The following is a 25,178-nucleotide window of genomic DNA, read 5'->3' on the forward strand; positions in this document are numbered from 1 at the left end:
TCAGAGGAGCTGGGGTCTGACATGGGGGTGAGAGCAACCCTTAGCCCCACCCATGTGACACCCACATACCACATAAATATTTATTATTATTTTTTGCAAATCTTTTTGTGTTTTGTACTTTTCCTGTTGTCTTTATTTGCCTGCATGTAGCCTATTTAATTCACCATTGGCTCTGATTCTTTCTTAGCAATCAGAAATCTTCATAAGTGAGAACAGATTATCTGCAAATTGTATGTAATGAAATGGTTATGAATTCTAAGTTTCACAATGATGTTTGTATGCTTATTCTTGTAGATTTTGCTAGTTGCTGTACAGATTTTAGAGCCTGTATGTGTACCCCTTCCCTTCCCTTCCCTTTCCTTCCCTTCCCTTCTTTTCCCTTCCTTTCCCTTTTTTAGAGACACAGTCTTGCTTTGTCACCCAGGCTGGAGTGCAGTGGCACGATCTGGGCTCTGACTCCCTGGTTTAAATGATGCTCCTGCCTCAGCCTCCTGAGTAGCTGGGATTACAGGCATGCACCACCACGCCCAGCTAATTTTTGTATTTTTAGTAGAGATGGAGTTTCACCCTGTTGGCCAGGATGGTCTCGATTTCCTGACCTTGTGATCCATCCACCTTGGCCTCCCAAAGTGCTGAGATTACAGGGGTGAGCCACTGTGCCTGGCCCATTTTCTTTTCTTTTAAAAAAATTATTTTCATGGCTGGGCACAGTGGCTCATGCCTGTAATCCCAGCACTTTGGGAGGCCAAAGCAGGTGGATCATGAGGTCAGGAGTTCAAGACTAGCCTGGCCAAGATGGTGAAACCCTGTCTCTACTAAAAATATAAAAATTAGCTAGAGATTACATGGTGGCAGGCACCTGTAATCTCAGTTACTCAGGAGGCTGAGGCAGGAGAATCACTTGAACCTGGAGGGTCAAGGTTGGAGTGAGCCGAGATTGTGCCACTGCACTCCAGCCTGGGTGACTGAGTAAGACTCTGTCTCAAATTTAAAAAAAAAAAAATTATTTTCATGCTATTTTTATTTACTTTATTATTATTATTTTATTTTATTTATTTTTCTTGCTCTATTGCTCAGGCTGGAGTGCAGTGGCACTATCACAACTCACTGCACCCTCAACCTCCTAGGCTCAAGTGATGTTTCTGCCTCAGCCTCCCAAGCAACTGGAACTACAGGCATGTGCCACCATACCACGCTGATTTTTCTATTTTTTTGTGGAGATAGGGTCTCATTATGTTGCCCAGGCTGTTCTCAAAACTCTGGGCTCAAGTGATCTTCCCACTTTGGCCTCCCAAGTGGCTGGGATTATAGGTGTGAGCCACCGTGCTTGGCCTTATTATTTTTAGAGACACGATCTCCCTCTATCACCTAGGCTGGGGTGCATTGGTGTGATCATAGCTCACTGCGGACTTGAACTTCTGGGTTCAAGCAATCCTCTTGCCTCAGCCTCCTGAGTAGCTAGGCCTATAGGCATGCACTGCCATACCCAGCTAACTTTACAATTTTTTTTTTTTTGTAGAGACAGGATCTTGCTATGTTGTCCAGGCTGGTCTCAAACTCCTGACCTCAAGCGATGCTTCCTCCTTGACCTCTCAAAGTGCTGGGATTACAGGTATGAGCCACTGCACCTGGCCATGTGTGTATTTTCTTTTCCCTAAATGTTCTCATTGGCCACAGGCCTGATGTGCTGTGCTTTTGGTACCTGGTGGGTTAACCAGCCCCAGATACATATAGATCAATTAGTTGAAAGACCAAAGGACCGTTTCCTGCCAGGTTTGGGCAGAGCTCAGCACCTCTGTGGTAGTCAAGGGGAGTTGATGGATAAATACCCCAGCTCCCTCACCCTTGTGTGGGGATTGAGGTTCATGTTCTACACTGACCCCTAGTGTTCACCCACGGGATTGAGCTCCAGCTGCCCACTGTAGAAACCTGCTTATCAATATACTCTTTGCTGACTTCCTTCCCTTCCCTCTCCCACATAGCCACCCCACTTACAGTATTTCCTGTTTATTTCCTAAATACTTGAATCCTTGTCTCAGGGTTGGCTTCTGGCAGACCCCAAACACAGACATTCTCTCTAGGCCTCTGTTTGATGTGCAAAAGGAAGAATACATTAGGCTGTTTTCAAGGCTATGGGCATGGGGCGTGGTTCCGTGGGGCTACATCTCCATTCTACCAGCTCCCTGCCGTGCTCAGTTCCTGAGGAATGGGAGATAGAGAAGATTTTGGGGAGCAGGTCCCAAGCTTCCTCTACCTGCTGTGGTCATTCTCGTTTGTTTCCACACCTGAGGCTTGCTTCTATCTGGCATCTTCCAGAAGAAAGTGAACACCTCAGCCTGCTTAGGCCTCCCTGGCTGGAAGTCAGACTCAGAGGAACCAGAAAAGAGGTGGCTGCCCAGAGATATCCATCAGAGTAGCATTCAGGAGCTGGAGGGAGAGGGGGATGATTGTATATAATGAAATGGTTATGAATTCTGTTACCATAAAGCAGCTTCCTGAGGCAGAGCCCAGTCAAGCAGAGCACAGCATTGCTTGACCAGAGCCTCCCATTGACCCTTGGAAAAGTCTGGCCAGACAGCTATAGAGCTGAAACTGAGGTGCAGGAGGGTCCCTAGTTGCTCCATGCCACCTCCAGAGTGGTCTCTGTTTATCAGCTGCAAGGCTGTGGAACTTTCCTGCTGGCTAGGCCCCTGCACAGCCTCAGGAATAGACTCAGCAACTGGCCACCTGCAGCCATGCCAAGAGCTCTCCCAGCTGGACATGGTGGTTCACACCTATAGTCTCAGCTGTTCCAGAGGCTGAGGCAGGAGTATCACTTGAGCCTAGGAGTTTGAGGCTGCAGTAAGCTATGACTGCACCACTGACTCTAGTCTGGGCAACAGAGTGAGACCCTCTCTCTCTCTCTCTTTTTTTTCTCTTGAGATGAGGTTTCACTCTTGTTGCCCAGGCTGAAGTGCAGTGGCACGGTCTCGGCTCGCTGCAACCTCCGCCTCCCAGTTTCAAGTGATTCTCCCGCCTTAGCCTCTCGAGTAGCTGGGATTACAGGCGCCCACCACCGCACCCGGCTAGTTTTTATAATTTTTAGTAGAACTCCTAACCTCAAGTGATCCGCTCTCCTTGGCCTCCCAAAGTGTTGGGATTACAGGTGTGAGCCACCGTGCCCAGCTAAGGCCCTGTCTCTTAAACAAAGCTTATCTGATGTCTAACTCCCAGGCCTGGGTTGCTGGTGTGGACCCTCTAGACTTTACAGGCTGGGTGTACCAGAGGAAGCAGGAGCAGCCTGCAGAGAGGTGGCTGATCAGGGGAGGACAGGTGGCTGGGTGGGCAGGGCTTTGACAGACACCCCACATCATCCTTAGCTCCTGCCTCTTTCCTCCCATGCTTCTGGGCTCTCCTGCACATTCCAAAGTAAAGTCTGGCCCTTGTCTGGCTCCTGAAGAGTTTGTCTTCAAGATGGTGGAGTATCCTGTGTGATGAGAGTCTCTTTGTATACCTGGAGGTCACGCCAGAGAGTTTATGCCAAAAATGTGTTTTACGGCGGAGGCGTTGGGCCTCGCTGAATCAGTTTGACCTCTGGAGGGGCTTGAGGCTGAGTAGCGAAGGTCAGTCACACAAATGGGCAGCCATATCTATGTGGCTGTTATGGGCTAAATCAAGCTTGTTAAACCTGCCACCCACAGGCCGCATGTGGCCCAGGAAGGCTTTGAATGTGACCCAACATGAATTCGTAAACTTTCTTAAAATACTATGAGATTTTTTTTTTTTTTTTTTTTTGCGATTTTTAACTCATCGGCTATTGTTAGTGTTAGTCTATTTTATGTGTGGCCTAAGACGATTCTTCTTCCAGTGTGGTCCAGGGAAGCGGAAAGATTGGACACCCGTGGGCTAAATTATGTTCCCTTCAGTCCCTTGCCAAATTCCTGTGTTGAAGTCTTAACTCCCGGTCCCTTAGAATGTGACTGTATTTGGAGATAGAGTCTTCTCTTCCTCCTTGGCCTCCCAAAGTGCTGGGATTACAGGTGTGAGCCACTGCTCCTGGCCATGTATGTATTTTTCTTCCTTTCTTCCTTTCTCCCTTTTACTTTCTCCCTTTCTCCTTTCTCCTTTCCTTTCCTTTTTTTCTTTTTTCTATTTTTTTTTCAGGGTCTCTCTGTGTCACCCAGGCTGGAGTGCAGTGGTGCGATCTCAGCTCACTGCAACCTCCACCTCCCAGACTCAAGTGATTCTCCTGCCTCAGCCTCCTGAGTAGCTGCAAGTACAGGCCCGTGCTACCACGCCCAGTTAATTTTTGTATTTGTGGTAGAGACAGGGTTTCACCATATTGGCCAGGCTGGTCTTGAACTCCTGACCTCAAGCGATCCCCCGACCTTGGCCTCCCAAAGTGCTGGGATTGCAGGCGTGAGCCGCCACACCTAGCCCCCCATGTGTGTATTTTTCTTCCCCCAATTTTCTTCCTCATTGACCACAGGCGTACTTGGTGGGTTAACCAGCCCCAGGCACATACAGACCAATTCGTTGAAAGACCAAATGCAGGTGGAGGGACTGGTTAGGTTTGGGCAGAGCTCAGCACTTCTGTGGCAGTCAAGGGGAGTTGGTGGATAAACACCCCGGAGCTAGAGACAGAGGTAATTACGTTAAAAAGACGTCTTTAGGGTGGGTCCTAATCCAGTAGGACTGGTGCCTTATGAGAAGAGGAAATTTGGACACAGCTGTGTGCACACATAGAAGGAAGACAGTGTGAAGTCTCAGGGAATAGACAGCCACTTCCAAGGCCTGGAGAGAAGCCGCAGAACAACCCTGCCAATGATCTTGAACTTGACTTTGAACTTCCAGCCTCCAGAACTATGAGAAAATAAATGTCTGTTGTTTAAGCCTCCCAGGCTGTGGTCTTTTGTTATGGTAGTCCCAGGACACTAGTAATCCTCCATTACCTGCAGGGAACATGTTCCAAGATGCCCGGGAGATTCCTGAAGCCGTGGGTAGTACTGAACCCTAGCTATATTATGTTTTGTGATCTCGTAACTGCCAAGGCTAGTAAGGGACTAACGGGTGGGGTGTTTACAGCGTAGATGGGCCAAACAAAGGGATGATTGACATCCCGGCTGGGATAGTGGAATAGTGCAAGATTTCATCACACTACTCAGAATGGCATGCAATTTAAAATGTATGAATTGTGGCTGGGCACGGTGGCTCATGCCTGTAATCCCAGCACTTGGGAGGCTGAGGTGGGCAAATCACCTGAGGTCAGGAGTTTGAGACCGGCCTGACCAACATGGTGAAACCCCATCTCTACTAAAAATGCAAAAATGTAGCTGGGTGTGGTGGTGGGCACCTGTAGTCCCAGCTGCTCTGGAGGCTGAGGAAGGAGAATTGCTTGAACCCAGGAGGCGGAGGTTGCAGTGAGCCAAGATTGTGCCACTATACTCCCGTCTGGGCGACAGAGTGAGACTGTCTCAAAACCCAAAACCAAAAACTTACAAATTGCTAGCACAATAGGGTGACTGTAGTCAAAAGTAATTTAATTGTACATTTGAAAATAACTTTTTTTTTTTTTTTTTTTTTTGAGACGGAGTCTCGCTCTGCCGCCCAGGCTGGAGTGCAGTGGCCGGATCTCAGCTCACTGCAAGCTCCGCCTCCCGGGTTCACGCCATTCTCCTGCCTCAGCCTCCGGAGTAGCTGGGACTACAGGCGCCCGCCACCTCGCCCGGCTAGTTTTTTGTATTTTTTTTTTTTAGTAGAGACGGGGTTTCACCATATTAGCCAGGATGGTTTCGATCTCCTGACCTCGTGATCCGCCCGTCTCGGCCTCCCAAAGTGCTGGGATTACAGGCTTGAGCCACCGCGCCTGGCCTTGAAAATAACTTACAGAGTATAATCAGATTGTTTGTAACACAGAGAATAAATGCTTGAGGGGATAGATACTCAATTTACCCTGATGTGTGCATGCCTGTATCAAAATGAGACATGTTATTCATAAATATATACACCTACTATTTACCCACAAAAAAACTTACAAATTGTTTATTTCTTTCTCTCTCTCTGTATTTTTTTTTTTTTTTTTTGAGACGGAGTCTCGCTCTGTTGCCCAGGCTGGAGTGCAGTGGTGTGATCTCGGCTCACTGCAAGCTCTGCCTCCTGGGGTCATGCCATTCTCCTGCCTCAGCCTCCCAAATAGCTGGGACTACAGGTGCCCGCCACGACGTCCAGGTAATTTTTTTTTTGTGTTTTTAGTAGAGATGGGGTTTCACCGTGTTAGCCAGGATGGTCTTGATCTCCTGACCTTGTCAGCCGCCCGCCGTGACCTCCCAAAGTGCTGGGATTACAGGCGTGAGCCACCGCGCCCGGCCCAAAGTGTTTATTTCTCAAATTTTTCATTTAATATTTTTGGACTGCTGTTGACAGTGGGTAACTGAAACCTCACGAAGGGGGAACTATTGTAATACAGTGGCCAACCTCCAATAAGAACCCAGAACACTTCCCAGCACTTTGGGAGGCTGAGGCGGGTGGATCACGAGGTCAGGAGTTCAAGATCAGCCTGGCCAAGATGGTGAAACCCCGTCTGTACTAAAAATACAAAAAATTAGCAGGGCATGGTGGTGGGTGCCTGTAATCCCAGCTACTCGGGAGGCTGAGGCAGAGAATTGCTTGAACCCGGCAGGCAGAGGTTGCAGTGAGCCAAGATTGCACCACTGCACTCCAGCCTGGGTGACAGAGAGAGACCCCGTCTAAAAAAAAAAAAATAGAAAGAAAGCCCAGAACACCAAGGCTTGGGTCAGCTCCTCTGGTTAGCAACACTCTGCACCTGTTGTTACACACTGTGGCAGTGAGAATTAAGCATTGTCTGCACAACTCCACTGGGAGGAAACAGCTGGAAGCTCATGCCTGGTGTCTTCTAGATGCTGCTTCTATCTGCCTTTTACTTTTGCAGATTTTTTTTTTTTTTTAAATGGGGGCCAGGCATGGTGGCTTACACTTGTAATCCCATTGCTTTGGGAGGCCAAGGAGGGAGGATCACTTGAGCCCAGGAGGCAGAAATTGTATTGAGCTGTGCTCACACCATTGCATACCAGCTTGGGTGACAGAACCAGATGCTGTCTTGAAAAAAAAGGGATCTTGCTCTGTTGCCCCATCTGGAGTGCAGTGGTGCAATTCTAGCTCACTGTAGCCTTGAACTCCTAGGTTTGAGTGATCCTCTGACTTCAGCCTCCCAAATAACGGGGACTACAGGTGTGCATCACCATGCCTGGCTAATTTTTAAAATTTTTTGTAGAGACAGGGTCTGGCCATGTTGCCCAGGCTGGTCTCGAACTTCTGGTTTCAAGTGATCCTCCTGCCTCAGCCTCTTAGGTGTTGGGATTATAGGCATAAGCCACTGTGGCTGGTCCTTTGCAGATTTTAATCGGTATCTGTTTACTGCAGTAAACCATGAGTATAACACCATTGCTGAGTTCTGTGAGTCTTTCTAGCAAATCATTAGAGGTGAGGGATGCCTTTGGGACCCCAACCACAAAGGTTTACATGAACAAAACCACCTCCATTTCCTGCCAAGTTCCTGGCAAATGGACAATTGGGAGGATTGTCCCAATCCGTCTCTGGGACCTTCAGCCCAAATCTTAGGGAATCATTCTTACACTTTCCTGGAAGTGGCCACTCCTGCTGGCTTGTCCACCTTTCACTCCCCAGAGTCCCATACCAGGCTGCTCCCTCCTCCTGGTACAGGCTTTGAGTTGCTCCAAGCTGCAGTGTGACCTTGGGCAAGTCACACCTGGGAGGCTACCAGCATCATGAGGGAGGGAGGGGATGGGTTTCGAGGTCACACCAGCCTGAGCTGGATTCCCCCACTCTGCCCCTGATCTGGCATGTGGCCTTGGGGTGGTCACTTTTCCTCTCTGAGCCTCAGTTCTTGGATCTCAAGATTTGCTTTGAATCATCCCATAAAATTTCACATGGAGACATGGAAGTGTTCTTGTACTTTTTTTGTTTTCTTGTTTTTTTTCTGAGACAGAATCTTGTTCTGTCACCCAGGCTGGAGTGCAGTGGCACAATCTTGGCTCACTGCAACCTCCATCTCCCAGGTTCAAGTGATTCTCCTGCCTCAGCCTTGAGTAGCTGGAACTACAGGTGCGTGCCATCACCCCTGGCTATTTTTTGTATTTTTAGTAGAGATGGGGTTTCACCATGTTGGCCAGGCTGGTCTCGAACTCCTGACCTCAGGTAATCTACCCACCTTGGCCTCCTGTAGTGCTGGGATTACAGGCATGAGCCACTGCTCTCGGTCTGTTCTTGTACTCTTAATACAGGCCAGGGCCGGGTGCAGTGGCTTACACCTGTAATCCCAGCGCTCTGGGAGCCAAGGTGAGAGGATAGCTTGAGGCCAGGAGTTCAAGACCGGCATAGGCCACATAGTGAACCCTCGTCTGTATAAAAAAATTTAAAAATCAGTCATGTGTGGTGGTGTGTGCCTATAATCCCAGGTACTCTGGAGGGTGAGGTGGGAGGATTGCTTGAGCCCAGGAGGTCGAGGCTGCAATGAGCCATGGTCACACCACTGCACTCCAGCCTGGGCGACAGAGCGAGACCCTGTCTCAAAAAAATCAAAAACAAAAACAAAAAGAAAAACAAAACATATATATATATAAATTAAGGAGTCCCACCATCTTGCTGGCTTTGCACTGTGGGATGAGGCACCTGGCTTCTTTGATTTCAGCAGAGTCCCAGTCCCACAGGCACCTGAGTGTGGGACAGGCATAACTGAAGGCTGGGGGTGTCAAAGGAGGAGAGCACCTCTCACTTAATCTTGACTGTAGGTATCTTTGTTCCAACCCAGTCTACTTTGGCTGCCCCATCCGGTATTCCTAAAGCCTTTCCATCACACTGCCTCCTCATTCAGTCATTCAGAAAATATATTTTGTGGCTGGGTGCGGTGGCTCATGCCTATAATCCCAGCAATTTGGGAGGCCGAGGTGGGTGGATTATTTGAGGTCAAGAGTTCGAGACCAGCAGCTGGGGACGGTGGCTCAAGCCTGTAATCCCAGCACTTTGGGAGGCCGAGACGGGTGGATCACGAGGTCAGGAGATCGAGACCATCCTGGCTAACACAGTGAAACCCCGTTTCTACTAAAAAACATACAAAAAACTAGCTGGGCGAGGTGGTGGGCACCTGTAGTCCCAGCTACTCGGGAAGCAGAGGCAGGAGAATGGCGTAAACCCGGGAGGCGGAACTTGCAATGAGCTGAGATCCGGCCACTGCACTCCAGCCTGGGCGACAGAGCGAGACTCTGTCTCAAAAAAAAAAAAAAAAAATAGTTCGAGACCAGCCTGGCCAACATGGTGAAACCCCGCCTCTACTAAAAAATAGAAAAATTAACCAGGCGTGGTGGCAGGCGCCTGTAGTCCCAGCCACTTGGGAGGCTGAGGCAGGAGAATCATTTGAACCCGGGAGGCGGAGGTTGCAGTGAACTGAGATCGCACTACTGCACTTTAGCCTGGGCGACAGAGTGAGACTTCATCTCAAAAAATAAAATAAAATAAAATAAAATAAAATAAAATAAAATAAAATAAAATAGAATAAAAAAGTTTTTTTTTTTTTTTTTTTTTTTTCTTCTGAGACAGAGCCTTGCTCTGTCACCCAGGCTGGAGTGCAGTGTCATGATTTTGGGTCACTGTAACCTTTGCCTCCTGGGTTCAAGCGATTCTCCTGCCTCAGCCTCCTAAGTAGCTGGGATTGCAGGCACGTGCCACCACGCCTGGCTGATTTTTGTATTTTTAGTAGGGATGGGGTTTCACCATGTTGGCCAGCCTGGTCTTGAACTCCTGACTTCAGGTGGTTGCCAGCTTTGGCCTCCCAAAGTGCTGGGATTACAGGCGTGAGGCACTGTGCCCAGCCAGAAAATATACGTTGAATGACTACCATACTAATCATAGGGGCACAGAGGTGCAAAGATAAACAAGATAACACAGTTTCAGCCCCCAGCTCCTAGCTCAGTCAAATGGGTGAAACAGACATTAATCAAAGGATTACATAAACTGATATAAAACCATTGCAGTGATGAGGCTGGGTGTGGCAGCTAACACCTATAATCCCAGCACTTTGGGAGGCTGAGGCAGGTGGATCACTTGAGGCCAGGAATTTGAGACCAGCCTGGCAAACATGATGAACCCCGTTTCTACTAAAAATACAAAAAATCAGCCGGGTGTGGTGGCGCGTGCCTGTAATCCCAACTACTCGGGAGGCTGAGGCAGGAGAATCATTTGAACCCAGGAGGTGGGGGTTACAATGAGCCAAGATCCGCCCCGCTGCACTCCAGACTGGGACACAGAGCAAGACTCTGTCTCAAAACAAAACACCCCAAGAAACCACTGCAGTGATAAAGAGATCACTGATGTGACGTTGAGAGTGGGGATAGTGAGTGTAACATTAGGGCAACTGATGTAGCTGGGCAAGTGATGGGGGTTAGGGGAGGCTTCCTTGAGGAAGTGAAGTTTGTACTGAAATCTCAATGCCAAGCAAGAATTTACTCGGAGGGGTTGGGAAAAGGGAACAGCATTTGCAAAGGTCCTGTGGCACCTCATCTTCTGATGGTTTTCAGCCCACTTCACCTCTCACTTTTTGGTCTTTCTTTGTCCCCTTAACTCTTGTCACTTCCATCCATCTATATCAGGGTTGGCAACCTATGACCCATAGGCTAAATTCAGCCCTTGAGATAATAATAGTTTTGCATTTATTTTTATTTTATTGTATTTGTTAGTGTTTTAGAGACAGTGGTCTTACTCTGTCCCCCAGGCTGGAGTGCAGTGGTGCAATAATAGCTCACTGCAGCCTTGATCTCCTGGGCTTAAGCAATCCTCCTTCCTCAGCCTCCTGAGTAGCTGAGACTACAGGCATGCACCACCATGTCCAGCTAATTTTAAAATTTTTGTAGAGATGGGGGTCTCACTATGTTGCCCAGTCCGGCCTCGAACTCCTGGCTTCGAGCAATCCACCTTCTTTGACCTCTCAAAGTGCTGGGATTACAGTCATGAGTGAATGCACCTGGCCTAGAGTAGTTTTAACATTTTAAAAGTGGTTGAAAACAAGCCCAAAGGCTACATTGTATGACATATACTAGGATATGAAATGGAAGCTTCTGTGTTTATAAATAAAGTTTTATTGGAACACAGCCAAGCCCATTCCTTGATGTCTCATCTATGGCTGCTTTCACCAGACAGCAGCAGAGTTCAGTCATTGCAACGGAGAAGTTAAGGTCCCCTAAAGCTGACGATATTGACGACCTGGACCTTGACGGAAAAAGTTTGTTGACTCCAGATCTATGGCGTGGATCACTGGCGGGTTCGTTCTGAAGCACAGCCCCCCCTCCCCCATCCTCCTTAAACCTTGTCATGGTCCCACTCGCCGTGGTCCACAGACCGTGTGACTCCCAGTGCCCTCCACGGGCGCCCTGCAAACCCAGCTCCCCTGTCACTCTGGGCTCAGGCCACACCAGTCTCCATGATTTCTTTGAACGACACAGGATCCTTCTCATCATGGAAACGTTCCGCCTGTTGTTCCCTTCCAGGGGGAGAGTACACCTACGGGCCAGGGAACTGGGCCAGTTCACAGCTAGAATACAAGTTTCTGGGTGGGGGGGAGGTGGGAGAAAAACGTTTTAAATCCAATTTGTGAAACGGCATTATTGCCACCTAGTGGCCACTTCTCTAACTGTAGTTTTCAGAGCTTTTAGGGATGTTAGGAAGGTTCCCTCCTGGAACCTTCGTAACCACGTAGTGGCTAGAGCGTCACCCCAGATCTGGTTCTCCTGTATCTCTGAACCTAAAGACTATTTGGGTCCCGGTTATCTACAGGAGACCCCCATCTAGCCCAGTGATGCTCAAACTTTTAAATTACATTTTTCTTTTTTTCTTTTTTGAGACAGAGTCTTGCTCTGTCACCCAGGCTGGAGTGCAGGGGTGCCATCTCGGCTCACTGCAAGCTCCGCCTCCCGGGTTCACTCCATTCTCCTGCCTCAGCCTCCCGAGTAGCTGGGACTACAGGGCCCACCACCTCGCCTGGCTAATTTTTTGTATTTTTAGTAGAGGTGGGGTTTCACCGTGTTAGCCAGGATGTTCTTGATCTCCTGACCTCCTGATCCGCCCGCCTCAGCCTCCCAAAGTGCTGGGATTACAGGAGTGAGTCACCACGTCCGGCATAATTTTTGTATTTTTAGTAGAGACGGGGTTTCACCATGTTGGCCAGGATAGTCTCGATTTCCTGACCTTGTGCTCTGCCTGCCTTGGCCTCCCAAAGTACTGGGAATACAGGCGTGAGCCACCGTGCCCGGCCTGCCATTACCTTCAATGTCAAAACTGCAATTTCTTCTACACTTACCTTGTAGGGCTGTTGTTTAACATTTATTGAGATTGTGCGTATAAAGGAGTTAGCATTGTTCAGATAATAAATCTCGGTTGTCATCATCATTATTGTCATCACGCTGAAATCCATTCAATTTAAATCCTTCATCCTTTTCTCCAGTTCTAGCCCAGGGTCCCTTGACCAGAATACATGGTGAATCATAAACTTGAGAGGATGTACTACAGTCTTTGTAGGCTGCTGACATTTCTTAAACTAACTGTATTTGTTTTCTAGGGATGTTTTAACAAAGTACCACAAATCAGGCCGAGTGTGGTGGTTCACACCTGCAATCCCAGCACTTTGGGAAGGCGAGGAGGGCAGATCGCTTAAGGCCGGGAGTTTGAGACCAGCCTGGGCAACATAGACCGTCTCTCTACAAATATATATAGCTGCTTACAGTGGCATGGGCCTGTAGTCCCAACTACTCAGGAGGAGAGGCAGGAGGATTGCTTGAGCCCAGGAGTTTGAGGTGAGGTTGCACTTTAGATATGATTGCACCACTGTGCTCCAGCCTGGGTGACACAGTAGATCCTGTCTGTCTCTAAAAGAAAAAAAAAAAAAAAATTAAAAAAGTACAAACAACTAGGTGACTTAAACAATAGAAATTTATTGTCTTACAGTTCTGGAGGTTAGGAGTCCAAGATCAAGGTGTCAGGCCAGTTGCAGTGGCTCACACCTGTAATCCCAGCACTTTGGCAGGCCAAGGTGGGCAGATCACTGGAGGCCAGGAGTTCAAGACCAGTCTGGCCAACATGGTGAAATCCCATCTCTACTAAAAACACAAAATTAGCTGGGCGTGGTGGTGGGCGCCTGTAATCCCAGCTACTTGGGAGGCTGAGGCAGGAGAATTGCTTGAACCTGGGAGGTGGAGGTTGCAGTGAGCCAAGATCGTGCCACTGCATTGCATCCAGTTGGGATGACAGAGCAAGACTCCATCTCAAAAAAAAGAAAAGAAAAGAAAAGAAAAGAAAAGAAAAGAAAAAGATCAGGTGTCAGCGGCTTTGATTCGATTCCTTGGTTCCTTCTGAGGGCTGAGAGGCAGAGCCTGTTCCACACCTCTCCTGGCTTCTGGTGGTTTGCAGGCAGTCCCTGGCATTCGTTGGCTTGTAGAAGCATCACCACAATCTCTGCCTCCATCTTCACATGGCATTCTCCCTGTGTGTGGGTGCCTGTGGCCAAATCTCCTCTTTTCATAAGGACACCAGTCATATCGGATTAGGGACGACCCTAATGACCTTACTGTAATATAATGACCTCTGTAAACACCCTATCTTCAAATATGGTCACATTCTGAGGTCCTTGGGGTTAGGACTTCAACATATCTTTTTTATTTTAGTATTATCATTACTTTTACAGGCAGGGCCTCGCTCTGTTGCCCAGGCTGGAGTGCAGTGGCAGGAACATAGCTCACTGCAGCCTCGAAGTCCTTGGCTCAAGAGATCCTCCTGCCTCAGCCTCCCAAGCAACTAAGACGACAGGTGCACACTACCACACCCAGGTAATTTTTTCCTTTTTCCTTTTTATTTTTTGTAGTGATGAGATCTCACTATGTTGTTCAGGCTGGTCCTGAACTCCTGGCTTCAAGTGATTCTCCCTGCTCAACCTCCCAAAGTGCTAGAGTTTACAGGTGTGAGCCACTGTGCCTGGCCTCCCCTATGTCTTTTTTGGGAGCCACAGTTCAACCCATAACACTAATTTTTTAAGTGACCTGGGTCACCTGATCTGTGGCTGACCCTGTGTGTAGAATCATACTGGGTTCAGGGTCAGGTGATGGATGTCACAGGAAACACATAGATTTTGGAGCTAGGCTAGGGTCTGTGTTCCCAAACTACGATTGATGGAGCGTCTGCATCAGAGTCCTCTTGACTGGGGGTTGTGGGGAGACAGGAAGCCCATTGGGAATTGAGAAAGCAAGCCCCAACCATAGTCATCGCTACAAGTAGAGGTCTCAATATCCCCCAGGAGGCTGAGGCTTGCTGGCCGACTAAGCAAACAGCACGTGAGCTAATCTCACTTGCAAATATTTTCATAGTTCTTCCACAACACTTAGGAGACACTGGCTAATACATGGGCTATCTGTGTCTGTCTGTCTATCTATCTATCTATCTATCTATCTATCTATCTATCTATCTATCTATCTATCTATCTTTCCACCTATCTACCTACCTATCTCCTCTATATCTATCTATCTATCTATCTATCTATCTATCTATCTATCTATCTATCTATCTATCTTTCTATTATCTATCTATTGATCAATCGATTGATCTATCAATCAGTCAACCAACCTACCTACCTACCTATCTTATCTATCTATCTATCTATCTATCAATCATCTATCTACCTATATCATCTATCTATCAATCAATCATCTGTCTATCGATTACTTGATCTATCGATCGGTTGACTACCTACCTACCTACTTACCTACCTATCTCATCTGTCTATCTATCTATCTATCTATCTATCTATCTATCTATCTATCTATGAATGACAGATCTTGCTTAGTTTCCCAAGCTGCTGAAGTGCAGTGGTGCATTCATAGCTCACTGCAACCTTGAACTCCTGGGCTCAAATGATCCGCCTGCCTCAGCCTCCTGAATAGCAGAGACTACAGGTGTGCGCCACCATGGCTTGCTAAAGTGATTTTTTTTTTTTTTTTTTTTTTTTTTTGTGGAGATAGGGTCTCTGTATGTTGCCCAGGTTGGTCTCAAATTCCTGGCCTCAACGATCCTTCCACCTTGGCCTCCCAAAATGCTGGGATCACAGGCTTGAGCCTCCACACCTGGCCTTTGTCAATACTAAAATGAGTGTAGCTACATCTCTTGTTTTCAATACTCTTATCCACATAGCAATCCTAAAAGCCTGATCTCCTAGGGGGGCTAATTTCAGGCCACTTTGATCCTTGCTATTCTGATCTTTATGGGGAAGATAAATCCTGGGGAAAATGCACACGTTTCCTTTGGGTGCTCGTATACTTTGTTCATCTCTTTATGACACATTTACCACGTTGTACTGGAAGGGTTTATTCCGTGTCTCTATTCCCAGCTAGACTCTGAACTCCTCGAGGGTAGGGGATGGGATGCATCTCTCTGTCCTGAGCACCCAGCAGTGATCCTGGAACATGACAAACATCCAAAAACTGTTCTGGCCTAAGACAGGGGATGGCCACTTTGCTGATGAGCTTCCCCAGGGCTGCCTTCACGTCCTTGTTCCGTAGGCTGTAGATAAAGGGGTTGAGCATGGGGATGACTACCCCACACATTAGGGTGACTGCCTTGTCCTTCTCGGAGGAGCTGGGGGATGCGGGCTGTAAGTACACAGCAAAGATGGTCCCATAGAACAGTGACACCACAGTGAGATGTGAGCCACAGGTGGAGAAGGCTTTCCACTTGCCCCGGGCCGAAGGGATCTTAAAGACTGTCCAGAAAATGCGGATGTACGAGAGGAGGATGCAGGAGAGTGGGCTGGTGCCCATGACAATGCCAGAAGCAAAGATCATCAGCTTGTTGGTGTGTGTGTCCGAGCAGGAGAGCTTCAGCAGGGGCATGAAGTCACAGAAGAAGTGGGAGATTTCGGAGCCGGCGCAGAAGGTCAGTTGAACCATGAGGCAGGTGTGTATGAGAGACTGGAGGTTGGTGATCACCCATGATACCCCCAGCAGCAACCCACAGACACGAGGGCACATGAGAACCAAGTAACGCAGCGGATGGACAATGGCCACAAAGCGGTCGATGGCCATTACCGCCAGGAGAAAGCTGTCCATGGTCCCGAACAGGTGGAAGGCATACATCTGGGTGAGGCAGCCGGCAAAGGTGATGGCTCTGCTCTGAGTCTGGATGTTCACTAGCATCTTGGGGACGGTGGTGGAGGATAATAGGATGTCAACGAGTGAGAGGTTGAAGAGGAAGAAGTACATGGGCGTGTAGAGGTGAGAGTCCGTGATGATGGCCAGGATAATGAGGACATTTCCAATGATGGTGACCAGGTATGTGGAGAGGAACATTGTGAAGAGGAGGGTCTGATGCTCTGGCTTTTCTGAGAGTCCCTGGAGAAAGAATTCTGAGATTTCGGTTTGGTTTTCTGGTTCCATGTATGGTCGTTGTCTAGCGGGAACAAAAAGGGAGAAAAACCACACAGAGCCGGGGGTCAGAGATGCCATTCTAGTCCCAGCTTCCCACGGAAACCTATGCTGTTCTGTGAAAATTCCATCAAATCCATCAAATTCCTTTGTGTTCGTTTATCCTCAAGCCATCCTCAGTGGGCTTCTGTTGCTCCTCAAGCCAAGTCCTTCATGCTTGAGACAGTCAGGGTCTCAAGGATCTAACAGAGTCGCTCATAGTCAACGTGGATGTTCTCTATAAACACTTTTGCTCCCTTCAGTGGAGCAAAGCTTCATAGAAAACAAAACGACATGGCCCACGCCTGTAATCCCAGCACTTTGGGAGGCTGAGGCGGGCAGATGGCTTGAGGTCAGGAGTTCGAGACCAGCCTGGCCAACATGGTGAATCCCCGTCTCTATAAAAATACAAAAAAATTACTCAGGTGTGGTGGTGGGTGCCTGTAATACCAGCTACTCTGGAGGCTGAGGCAGGTGAATAGCTTGAACCCGGGAGGCAAAGTTTGCAGTAAGCCGAGATTGTGCCACTGCGCTCTAGCCTGGGCTACAGAGCAAGACTCTGTCTCAAACAAAATATAAAAAACAACAACAACAAAAAAAGAAAATCAAGCAGAATCAAACCTCAACAAAAACACTATACAGTAAAGGGAACCTGACCATCTTCTGTTTTTCCTTCTCTTCCTTTCCTGTTATTTCGCCCTCTTTTCTTTTTCCTTTTTCTTTTTTTTGAGACAGAGTCTTGCTCTGTCGCCCAGGCTGGAGAGCAGTAGCACGATCTCAGCTCACTGCAACCTCCGCCTCCCAGGTTCAAGTGATTCTCGTGCCTCAGCCTCCCAAGTAGCAGGGATTATAGGCACGCACCACCCCGTCTGGCTACTTTTTGTATTTTTGGTAGAGACGGGGTTTCATCATGTTGGCCAGGCTGGTCTCAACTCCCAACGTCTAGTGATCTGCCCGCCGTGGGCTCTCAAAGTGCTGGGATTATAGGCATGAGTCACCGCACTCGGCCATCTCCTTCTTTTCTTTCCTCCCTCCCACTCTCCTTCCCTTTCATACTTCCAGCAACGATATATAATTTTAACATCAGTTTTGTGTTAAAAACCGATGAATGGCCGGGCGCGGTGGCTCAAGCCTGTAATCCCAGCACTTTGGGAGGCCGAGACGGGCGGATCACGAAGTCAGGAGATCGAGACCATCCTGGCTAACACGGTGAAACCCCGTCTCTACTAAAAAATACAAAAAACTAGCCGGGCGAGGTGGCGGGAGCCTATAGTCCCAGCTACTCTCGAGGCTGAGGCAGGAGAATGGCGTAAACCCGGGAGGCGGAGCTTGCAGTGAGCTGAGATCTGGCCACTGCACTCCAGCCTGGGCGACAGAGCGAAACTCCATCTGAAAAAAATAAAAAAAATAAAAAAAACCGATGAATGGATAAGTAAAATGTGGTAGGAATATACAATGGAATACTATTTATTCAACCATGAGAAAAAAAGGAAATTCTATCATTTAAGACTATATAGATGAAGTTGGAGGACATTATGTTATGTGAAATAGCCAGGTACAGAAAGACAGATTCCACATGGTCTCACTTATATGTGGAATTTAAAATGGTGAATCTCATAGAAGTAGAGTAGAATGGGCCGGGCGTGGTGGCTCAAGCCTGTAATCCCAGCACTTTGGGAGGCCGAGACGGGCGGATCACGAGGTCAGGAGATCAAGACCATCCTGGCTAACATGGTGAAACCCCGTCTCTACTAAAAAATACAAAAAAACTAGCCGGGCGAGGTGGTGGGCACCCGTAGTCCCAGCTACTCGGGAGGCTGAGGCAGGAGAATGGTGTAAACCCGAGAGGCGGAGCTTGCAGTGAGCTGAGATCCGGCCACTGTACTCCAGCCCAGGCGACAGAGCCAGACTCCGTCTCAAAAGAAAAAAAAAAAAAAAAGAGTAGAATAGTGGTTACCAGGGGCTGGGGGAGGGACGTGGGTGTTAGGGAGATATAGATCAAAGGATACAAAATTTCAATTAGATGGGAGGCATAAATTCAGGAGATCTATATTACAACATAGTGACTATAGTTAATAAAAATGCATTGTATACTTGAGAAACTCTGTCGATTTTATGTGTTCTCACTACCAAGAAATGATAGGTAGCAGATGTTCTGAGGCTGATAATGGGGTCATACGTTGAAAATGTCATAAGTCAGTTCTGGCATGGTGGCTCACGCCTGTAATCCCAGCACTTTGGGAGGCTGAGGCAGGTGGATCACCTGAGATCAGGAGTTCGAGAACAGCCTGGCTAACATGGTGAAATCCCATCTCTACTGAAAATACAAAATTATCTAGGTGTTGTGGTGCATGCCTGTAATCCCAGCTACTTGGGGGGCTGAGGCAGGAGACTGTCTTGAACTTGGGAGGCAGAGGTTGCAGTGGGCTGAGATTGCGCCACTGCACTCCAGCCTTGGCAACGAGAGTGAAACTCTGTCTCAAAAAAAAAAAAAAGAAAAAAAAAATATGTATAAAAGTCAAAAATGCCTACCAAACATCACAGCTTAGCCTAGCCCACCTTAAATGTGCTCAGAACACTTACGTTAGCCTACAGTTAGGCAAAATCGTCTAATACAAGATCTATTTAATTTAATTTAATTTATTTTGAGACAGGGTCTCACTCTGTCGTCCAGGCTGCAGTGCAGTGGCACAATCACGGCTCACTGCAGCCTACACCTCCTGGGCTCAGGTGTTTCTCCCACCTCAGCCTGCCTAGTAGCTGGGACAGGTGTTTTTATTTTGCTCTCAGCAATGATGATATCTGTAATGGGTTAAACCTTCTTAGGAGCCAGTTTCTTTCTTTTTTTCCCCAGCTATTGGCTGCTCAGCATGATTTTTATTTTATTTAATTTTATAATTTTATTTTAAGTTCCAGGATACATGTGCAGGACATGCAGGTTTGTTACATAGGTAAATGTGTGCCATGGTGGTTTGCTGTACCCATCAACCCATCACCTGGTATTAAGCCCAGCATGCGTTAGCTATTTATCCTGAAGAGGAGCCAGTTTCTTTCTTTTTCTTTTCTTTTCTTTCTTTTCTTTTCTTTTTTTCTTTTCTTTTCTTTTCTTTTCTGTCTCTCTCTCTCTCTCTCTCTCTCTCTCTCTCTCTCTCTCTCTCTCTCTCTCTCTCTCTCTCTCTTTCTTTCTTTCTTTCTTTCTTTCATGAAGTCTCACTCTGTCACTCAGGCTGGAGTGCAGTGGCGTGATCTTGCCTCACTGCAACCTTCGCCTCCTGGGTTCAAGCGATTCTCCTGCCTCAGCCTCCTGAGTAGCTGGGACGACAGGTATGTGCCACCAGGCCTGGCTCATTTTTGTATTTTTAGTAGAGATGGGGTTTCATCATATTGGCCAGACTGGTCTTGAACTCCTGACCTTGTATTCTGCCCGGCTTGGCTTCTCAAAGTGCTGGGATTACAGGTGTGAGCCACCGTGGCTGGCCGGGAGCCAGTTTCTTAATGCATAGGTCTTACAATAACTGCCACAGGGAGACTGTGTTAGCTACAATTTACAGTGAGCAGATTGGGGCTGAGCGAGTTGCCAGGGGCACTCAGCTTGCAAGTGCCTGATCTCGCCTTTGAATTTAGATTTATTTTCATTCTCTCATACTCTCTTTCCTCCCTAAGAATGGCCACTCTCACCTCTTTATGAGGTATTTGCAAGCTCAACTCTGTGCTGTCAACACGTGCAAGGGAAAAATATTCAACTACAAGCATTTACACGTGTTTCTTTTTGAGACAGAGTCTCACTCTGTCACCCAGGCTAGAGTACAGTGGCACCATCTTGGCTCACTGCAACCTCTGTCTCCTGGGCTCAAGTGATTCTTGTGCCTCAGCCACCCAAATAGCTGGGATTACAGGTGCGCACCACCACGCCTGACTAATTTTTGTATTTTTAGTAGAGACGGGGGTTTCGCCATGTTGGCCAGGCTGGTCTTGAACTCCTGACCTCGTGATCTGCCCGCCTTGGCCTCCCAAAGTGCTGAGATTACAGGTGTGAGCCATTGCACCCGGCCAATGAAAGGGGTTTTTAAGGAAGGTTAGCAGCATAATCTCCTTGGTAACCCCAAGAGACCTTCAGCAAAGCCCTATGTTACTTTTTGAGGTTTTTTAGTGTTGAATTTGAGGTTTTTGCAGTGCGATGCTTGGTTTTCCCTAGGCTGGATAGAACACTGCAATTCCCTTCCTGGCAACGTATTTGTAACAGTCCTCAGTTGTTGACTTGGGTTGCATACAGCAAGCGGTTCTCTACCTTGAGCGTGCTTCAGGGCCACCTGGAGGGCTTGTTAAAACACAAAAAGCTGACTGGGCATGGTGGCTCACACCTGTAATCCCAGCACTTTGGGAGGCTGAAGTGGGAGTATTGCTTGAGGCCAGGAGTTTAAGACCAATCTGGCCAAGAAAGTGAGGCCATCCCCCATCCCGCCCCGGATCTACAAAAAATAAAAACAATTTGCTGGGCATGGTGGCATGCATCCATAGTCCCAGCTACTCAGAAGTCTGAGGTGGGAGGATTCCTTGAGTACAGGAGTTCGAGACCAACCTGGGCAACACAGTGAGACCCTATCTCTACAAAATAAAAAATTAGCTGGGCATGGTGACACACACCTGTTAGTCCCAGCTACTTGGGGGACCAAGGCAGGAGGGTCTCTTGGGCCCAGGAGTGGGAGACCATTTTGGGCAACATAGGGAGATCCCTGCCTCTACAGAAATAAAATTAGCCAGGCATGGTGGTATGTGCCTGTTAGCCCAGGTACTCGGGAGGCTGAGGTGGGAGGATCACTTGAGCTTGGGAGGTCGATGCTGCGATGAGCTATGATTATGCCGCTGCAATGAGCTATGATTATGCCACTGCACTCCAGGCTGGACGACAGAGTGAGATCCTGTCTCAAAAACAAAAAGAACAAACAAATGAACAAACAAAACAATGCCCCCCCCAACCCCCGCCACCGCTCCCAAACTCATCACACACAAAAAGCTAAGCACTTTCCCTGAAGTGTCTGGTGTAAAAACTAGCACTTCTAGACAGTTCCCAGAGGATGCTGGTGCTTCTAGCCCAGGGACCATACTTGGGGAGGTGCTGCATTGGAGAAACCTGTTTCTCAAGACCTCTCCTATCTGCGCAGGTGTCCTGCAGCTGCAGACCCTCAGTGCTTTTCCTCCACATGTCCTACCACAAAGGTCTGCCGTCTGTGTGCTTTGTACACTCAGAGAGTCTAGACTTGATCTCAGTTTCCTCTCTCTCTCTCGGCATCCAAGAAGGAGACAGATTCCTCTCCCACAACCCTCCACCGCCTCCCCCAGCTCAATCCCTTCCCCATCCCACACTTGCTTACCAGGATGGCATCACCAAGGGGAGGGTCCCAGGAAGCCTCCTTCTCCACCAACTGCTAAAGGATCCCGAGGTCAGCACTAAACCCCCAGGAAGGGAATGGGAGATTACTCACCTGTGATTGCTGGCATGAGCCTGATATCTATGGGAAGGATTCATATGTGCATCCCCCCCCAAGACTAGGGCAGGTGAGTGGGGGAGCCAGGGGAACAACAGGATATTTATGGTCTGGGGACTCTAGGAGACTTCATCCCCACGGCTCCTTGTTAAGGAAGAGGATGCTAATTATTTTGTTTCTCCTCTTTGCCACATGTGACCTCTTCTTTTGGAGATGGGTGTGCTTTGGGATCACGGGGTGGGTAAGAAGAGGAAACAGCCACTAAGGATTTGCTCTCACTAGGACATCTCCCTAGGGTCTCCTCCCAGCTCAGGCTGAGCTTCATGGAAGCTCCCAGGCAGAGAGGTCTGGGGGATCCCAGACCCCAGTTGGGCACTCAGATGCCTGAATCTGAGAGGTTCTTTCATTCGTTGCATTATGGAAGAAACTGTTTGGTTCATTAAGGAAAGCTCCAGAAGAGTGTCAATCAATCAATCAATAGACATTGAATAAATGAATTTATCAAACACTTTTTTTTTTTTTTTGAGATAGAGTCTCAGTCTTTCACCCATACTGGAGTACAGTGGAATAATCTTGGCTCACTGCAACCTCCACCTCCTGGGTTCTAGCAATTCTCCCTCCTCATTCTCTCAAGTAGCTGGAATTACAGGTGCCCACCACCATGCCCAGCAAGTCTTTGTGTTTTTAGTAGAGACAGGGTTTCACCATGTTGGACAGGCTGGTCTCAAATCCCTGACCTCAAGTGATCTGCCCTCCTTGGCCTCCCAAAGTGCTGGGATTACAGGCATGAGCCACTACGCCCAGCCTATCAAACACTTCTTGATCACCTGCTGTAGGTCGGGTGTTCTGCTTGGCACTGGAGTTGGACATGGTGGCTCATGCCTGTAATCCTAGCTACTTGGGAGGCCGAGGTTGGAGGATCCCTTGAGCCCAGAAGTTTGAGACCAGCTTGGGCAACATGGCAAGACCATATATCTACAAAAAATTTAAAAAAATTAGCCAGGATTGGTGGCACAGGCCCATGGTCCCAGTTATACAGGAGGCTGAGGTGGGAGGATCACTTGAGCCCCGGAGGTCGAGGCTGCAGTGAGCTATGATCGCACCACTGCATTCCAGCCTGGACAACAGAGTGAGACCCTGTCTCTAAAAAAAAAAAATCCTTCCTATCAGCCACAGAGAACGTGTGTAGGATACTTGTTGAAATTCTCCTAGGGGGTTTAGTATATATTATAATTACTTTCCCTAACAATATTGGCTGCTGGACTGTTGGTTCTTGGATTGTAACTCTTGGGGAGGTCAGCTTCAAAGCAAGAAGGCAGACCAGCTTCATGTTGGACATGTGGAGATATGAGTAGATGCCAACCCTACTGTCATTATTTTTTAAAAATTAAAACTATTGGGCGGGAGCGGTGGCTCACGCCTGTAATCCCAGCACTTTGGGAGGCCGAAGCAGGCGGATCATGAGGTCAGCAGATCGAGACCATCCTGGCTAATAGGGTGAAACCCCGTCTCTACTAAAAATACAAAGAAAAAAAAATAGCCAGACATGGTGGCTGATGCCTGTAGTCCTAGCTACTGGGGAGGCTGAAGCAGGAAAATGGCGTGAACCTGGGAGGTGGAGCTTGCAGTGAGCCGAGATCGCACCACTGCACTCCAGCCTGGGAGACAGAGCAAGACTCCATCTCAAAAAAAAAAAAAAAAAAAAAAAAATTAAAACTATTTTCAGAGGCTGGACACGGTGGCACACACCTGTAATCCTAGCACCTTGGAAGGCCGAGGCAGGTGGATCGATTTAGCTCAGCTGTTTGAGACCAGCCTGGCAAACGTGGCGAAACCCTATCTCTACTAAAAATACAAAATTAACTGGGCATGGCTATAGTCCCAGCTACTCAGGAGGCTGAGGTGAGAGGATCCCTTGAGCCCGGAGGTGAAGTTTGCAGCAAGCCGAGATCACGCAACTGCACTCCAGCCTAGGTGACAGACAAAGTGAGATCTTGTCTTTAAAAAAAAAAAAAAAATCAATTTGAGCCCAAAGGTTGGGGGAAAACCCAGCTAAAAAGTCCACAAGGTGGCCAAACATGGTGGCTCATGCCTGCAATCCCAGCACTTTGGGAAGCTGAGGCGGGCGGATCACTTGAGGTCAGGAGTTCGAGACCAGCCTGGGCAACATGATGAAACCCAGTCTCTACTAAAAGTACAAAAATTAGCTGGGCGTGTAATCCTAGCTACTCGGGAGGCTGAGGCAGGAGAATCGTTTGAACCCGGGAGGTGAAGACTGCAGTGAGCTGAGATCGTGCCACTGCACTCCAGCCTGGGCAACAGAGCAAAACTACATCTCAAAAAAAAAAAAAAGAAAAAGAAAAAAAGAAAAGAAAAAAAAAAAAGTCCCACAGGGCGAACAAACTTTTGCCACTGTCCATGGTCCTGAAAAAAAGTATTTCGCCCAAAGCCATGTTAGGTAGGACATTAGTGTCTCCCATCCGAACTCTCCTGGGAATTCCAAAACCAGTTATAGAAAGAAGAGTGAAGAGGTAAAGACGAATGGAAGATACATCCGGTAAGAAAAAATCCTTTCGTTTTGATATGACTCTATGGAAAATGTTATCAAAAATAACATTTACCCCCCTGGGAAATTGGTATGAGGCGGGACCAGTTCTACACTCCCAGAGTCCAACTTCCTAGTCATGTTGGTTTGGAGTCCAGTGGCTGACTGTGTTGGGAAAATCTTAGAGTCTTTATGTGGTAACAAGTCTGGTACCAGGAAACCATCAAGGAACACTGGGAGGGAGGAGGAAAGGGGTGGTCTACTTCATTCTGTCCTCTAGGAGTGAGGTCCAGATTTCTTCTCTCAGCATCTTGGGCTTCAGCCACTCTCCACCCATTTTTCCAAGCACAAATGATTTTTTTTTTTTTAAATCCAGCACCTAAAAGGTTTTTATATAGTCCCTGATTTTCTTCCTTGATTAAAATCTAGAAGAGATGTGGATTTCTGAATTCTTGTAGGGTCAAGGGCTCCTGATGTGTCAGTGGTCAGGTAGAATGGACAGTCTTTTAAATTTTTATATTTATTTATTTATTTATTTATTTATTATTTTACTGTAAGTTCTGGGATACATGTGTTGAACGTGCAGGTTTGCTACATAAGTATACATGTGCCATGGTGGTTTGCTGCACCTATCAACCC

At 47.8% G+C, this 25,178-nt stretch overlaps 1 protein-coding gene across 1 annotated transcript; it reads right to left on the reverse strand.

Moving 5' to 3' along the window:
* Window positions 1-15,331: 15,331 nt before the first annotated feature.
* LOC104661028 (olfactory receptor 1I1) lies at window positions 15,332-16,561 on the reverse strand. Its single transcript, XM_010361546.2, has one exon. The coding sequence runs from the start codon at window positions 16,548-16,550 to the stop codon at window positions 15,414-15,416; it is 1,137 nt and encodes a 378-aa protein (XP_010359848.2). The 5' UTR covers window positions 16,551-16,561; the 3' UTR covers window positions 15,332-15,413.
* Between the last annotated feature and the right edge of the window lie 8,617 nt (window positions 16,562-25,178).

This window comes from Rhinopithecus roxellana, chromosome 8 (genome assembly GCF_007565055.1).
Source record: "Rhinopithecus roxellana isolate Shanxi Qingling chromosome 8, ASM756505v1, whole genome shotgun sequence".
NCBI classification, from domain to species: Eukaryota; Metazoa; Chordata; class Mammalia; order Primates; family Cercopithecidae; genus Rhinopithecus; species Rhinopithecus roxellana.

Bases quoted from the DNA above. Each gene is read 5' to 3' on its own strand.
- LOC104661028 (XM_010361546.2), bottom strand. From the start codon at position 16,550: ATGGCATCTCTGACCCCCGGCTCTGTGTGGTTTTTCTCCCTTTTTGTT.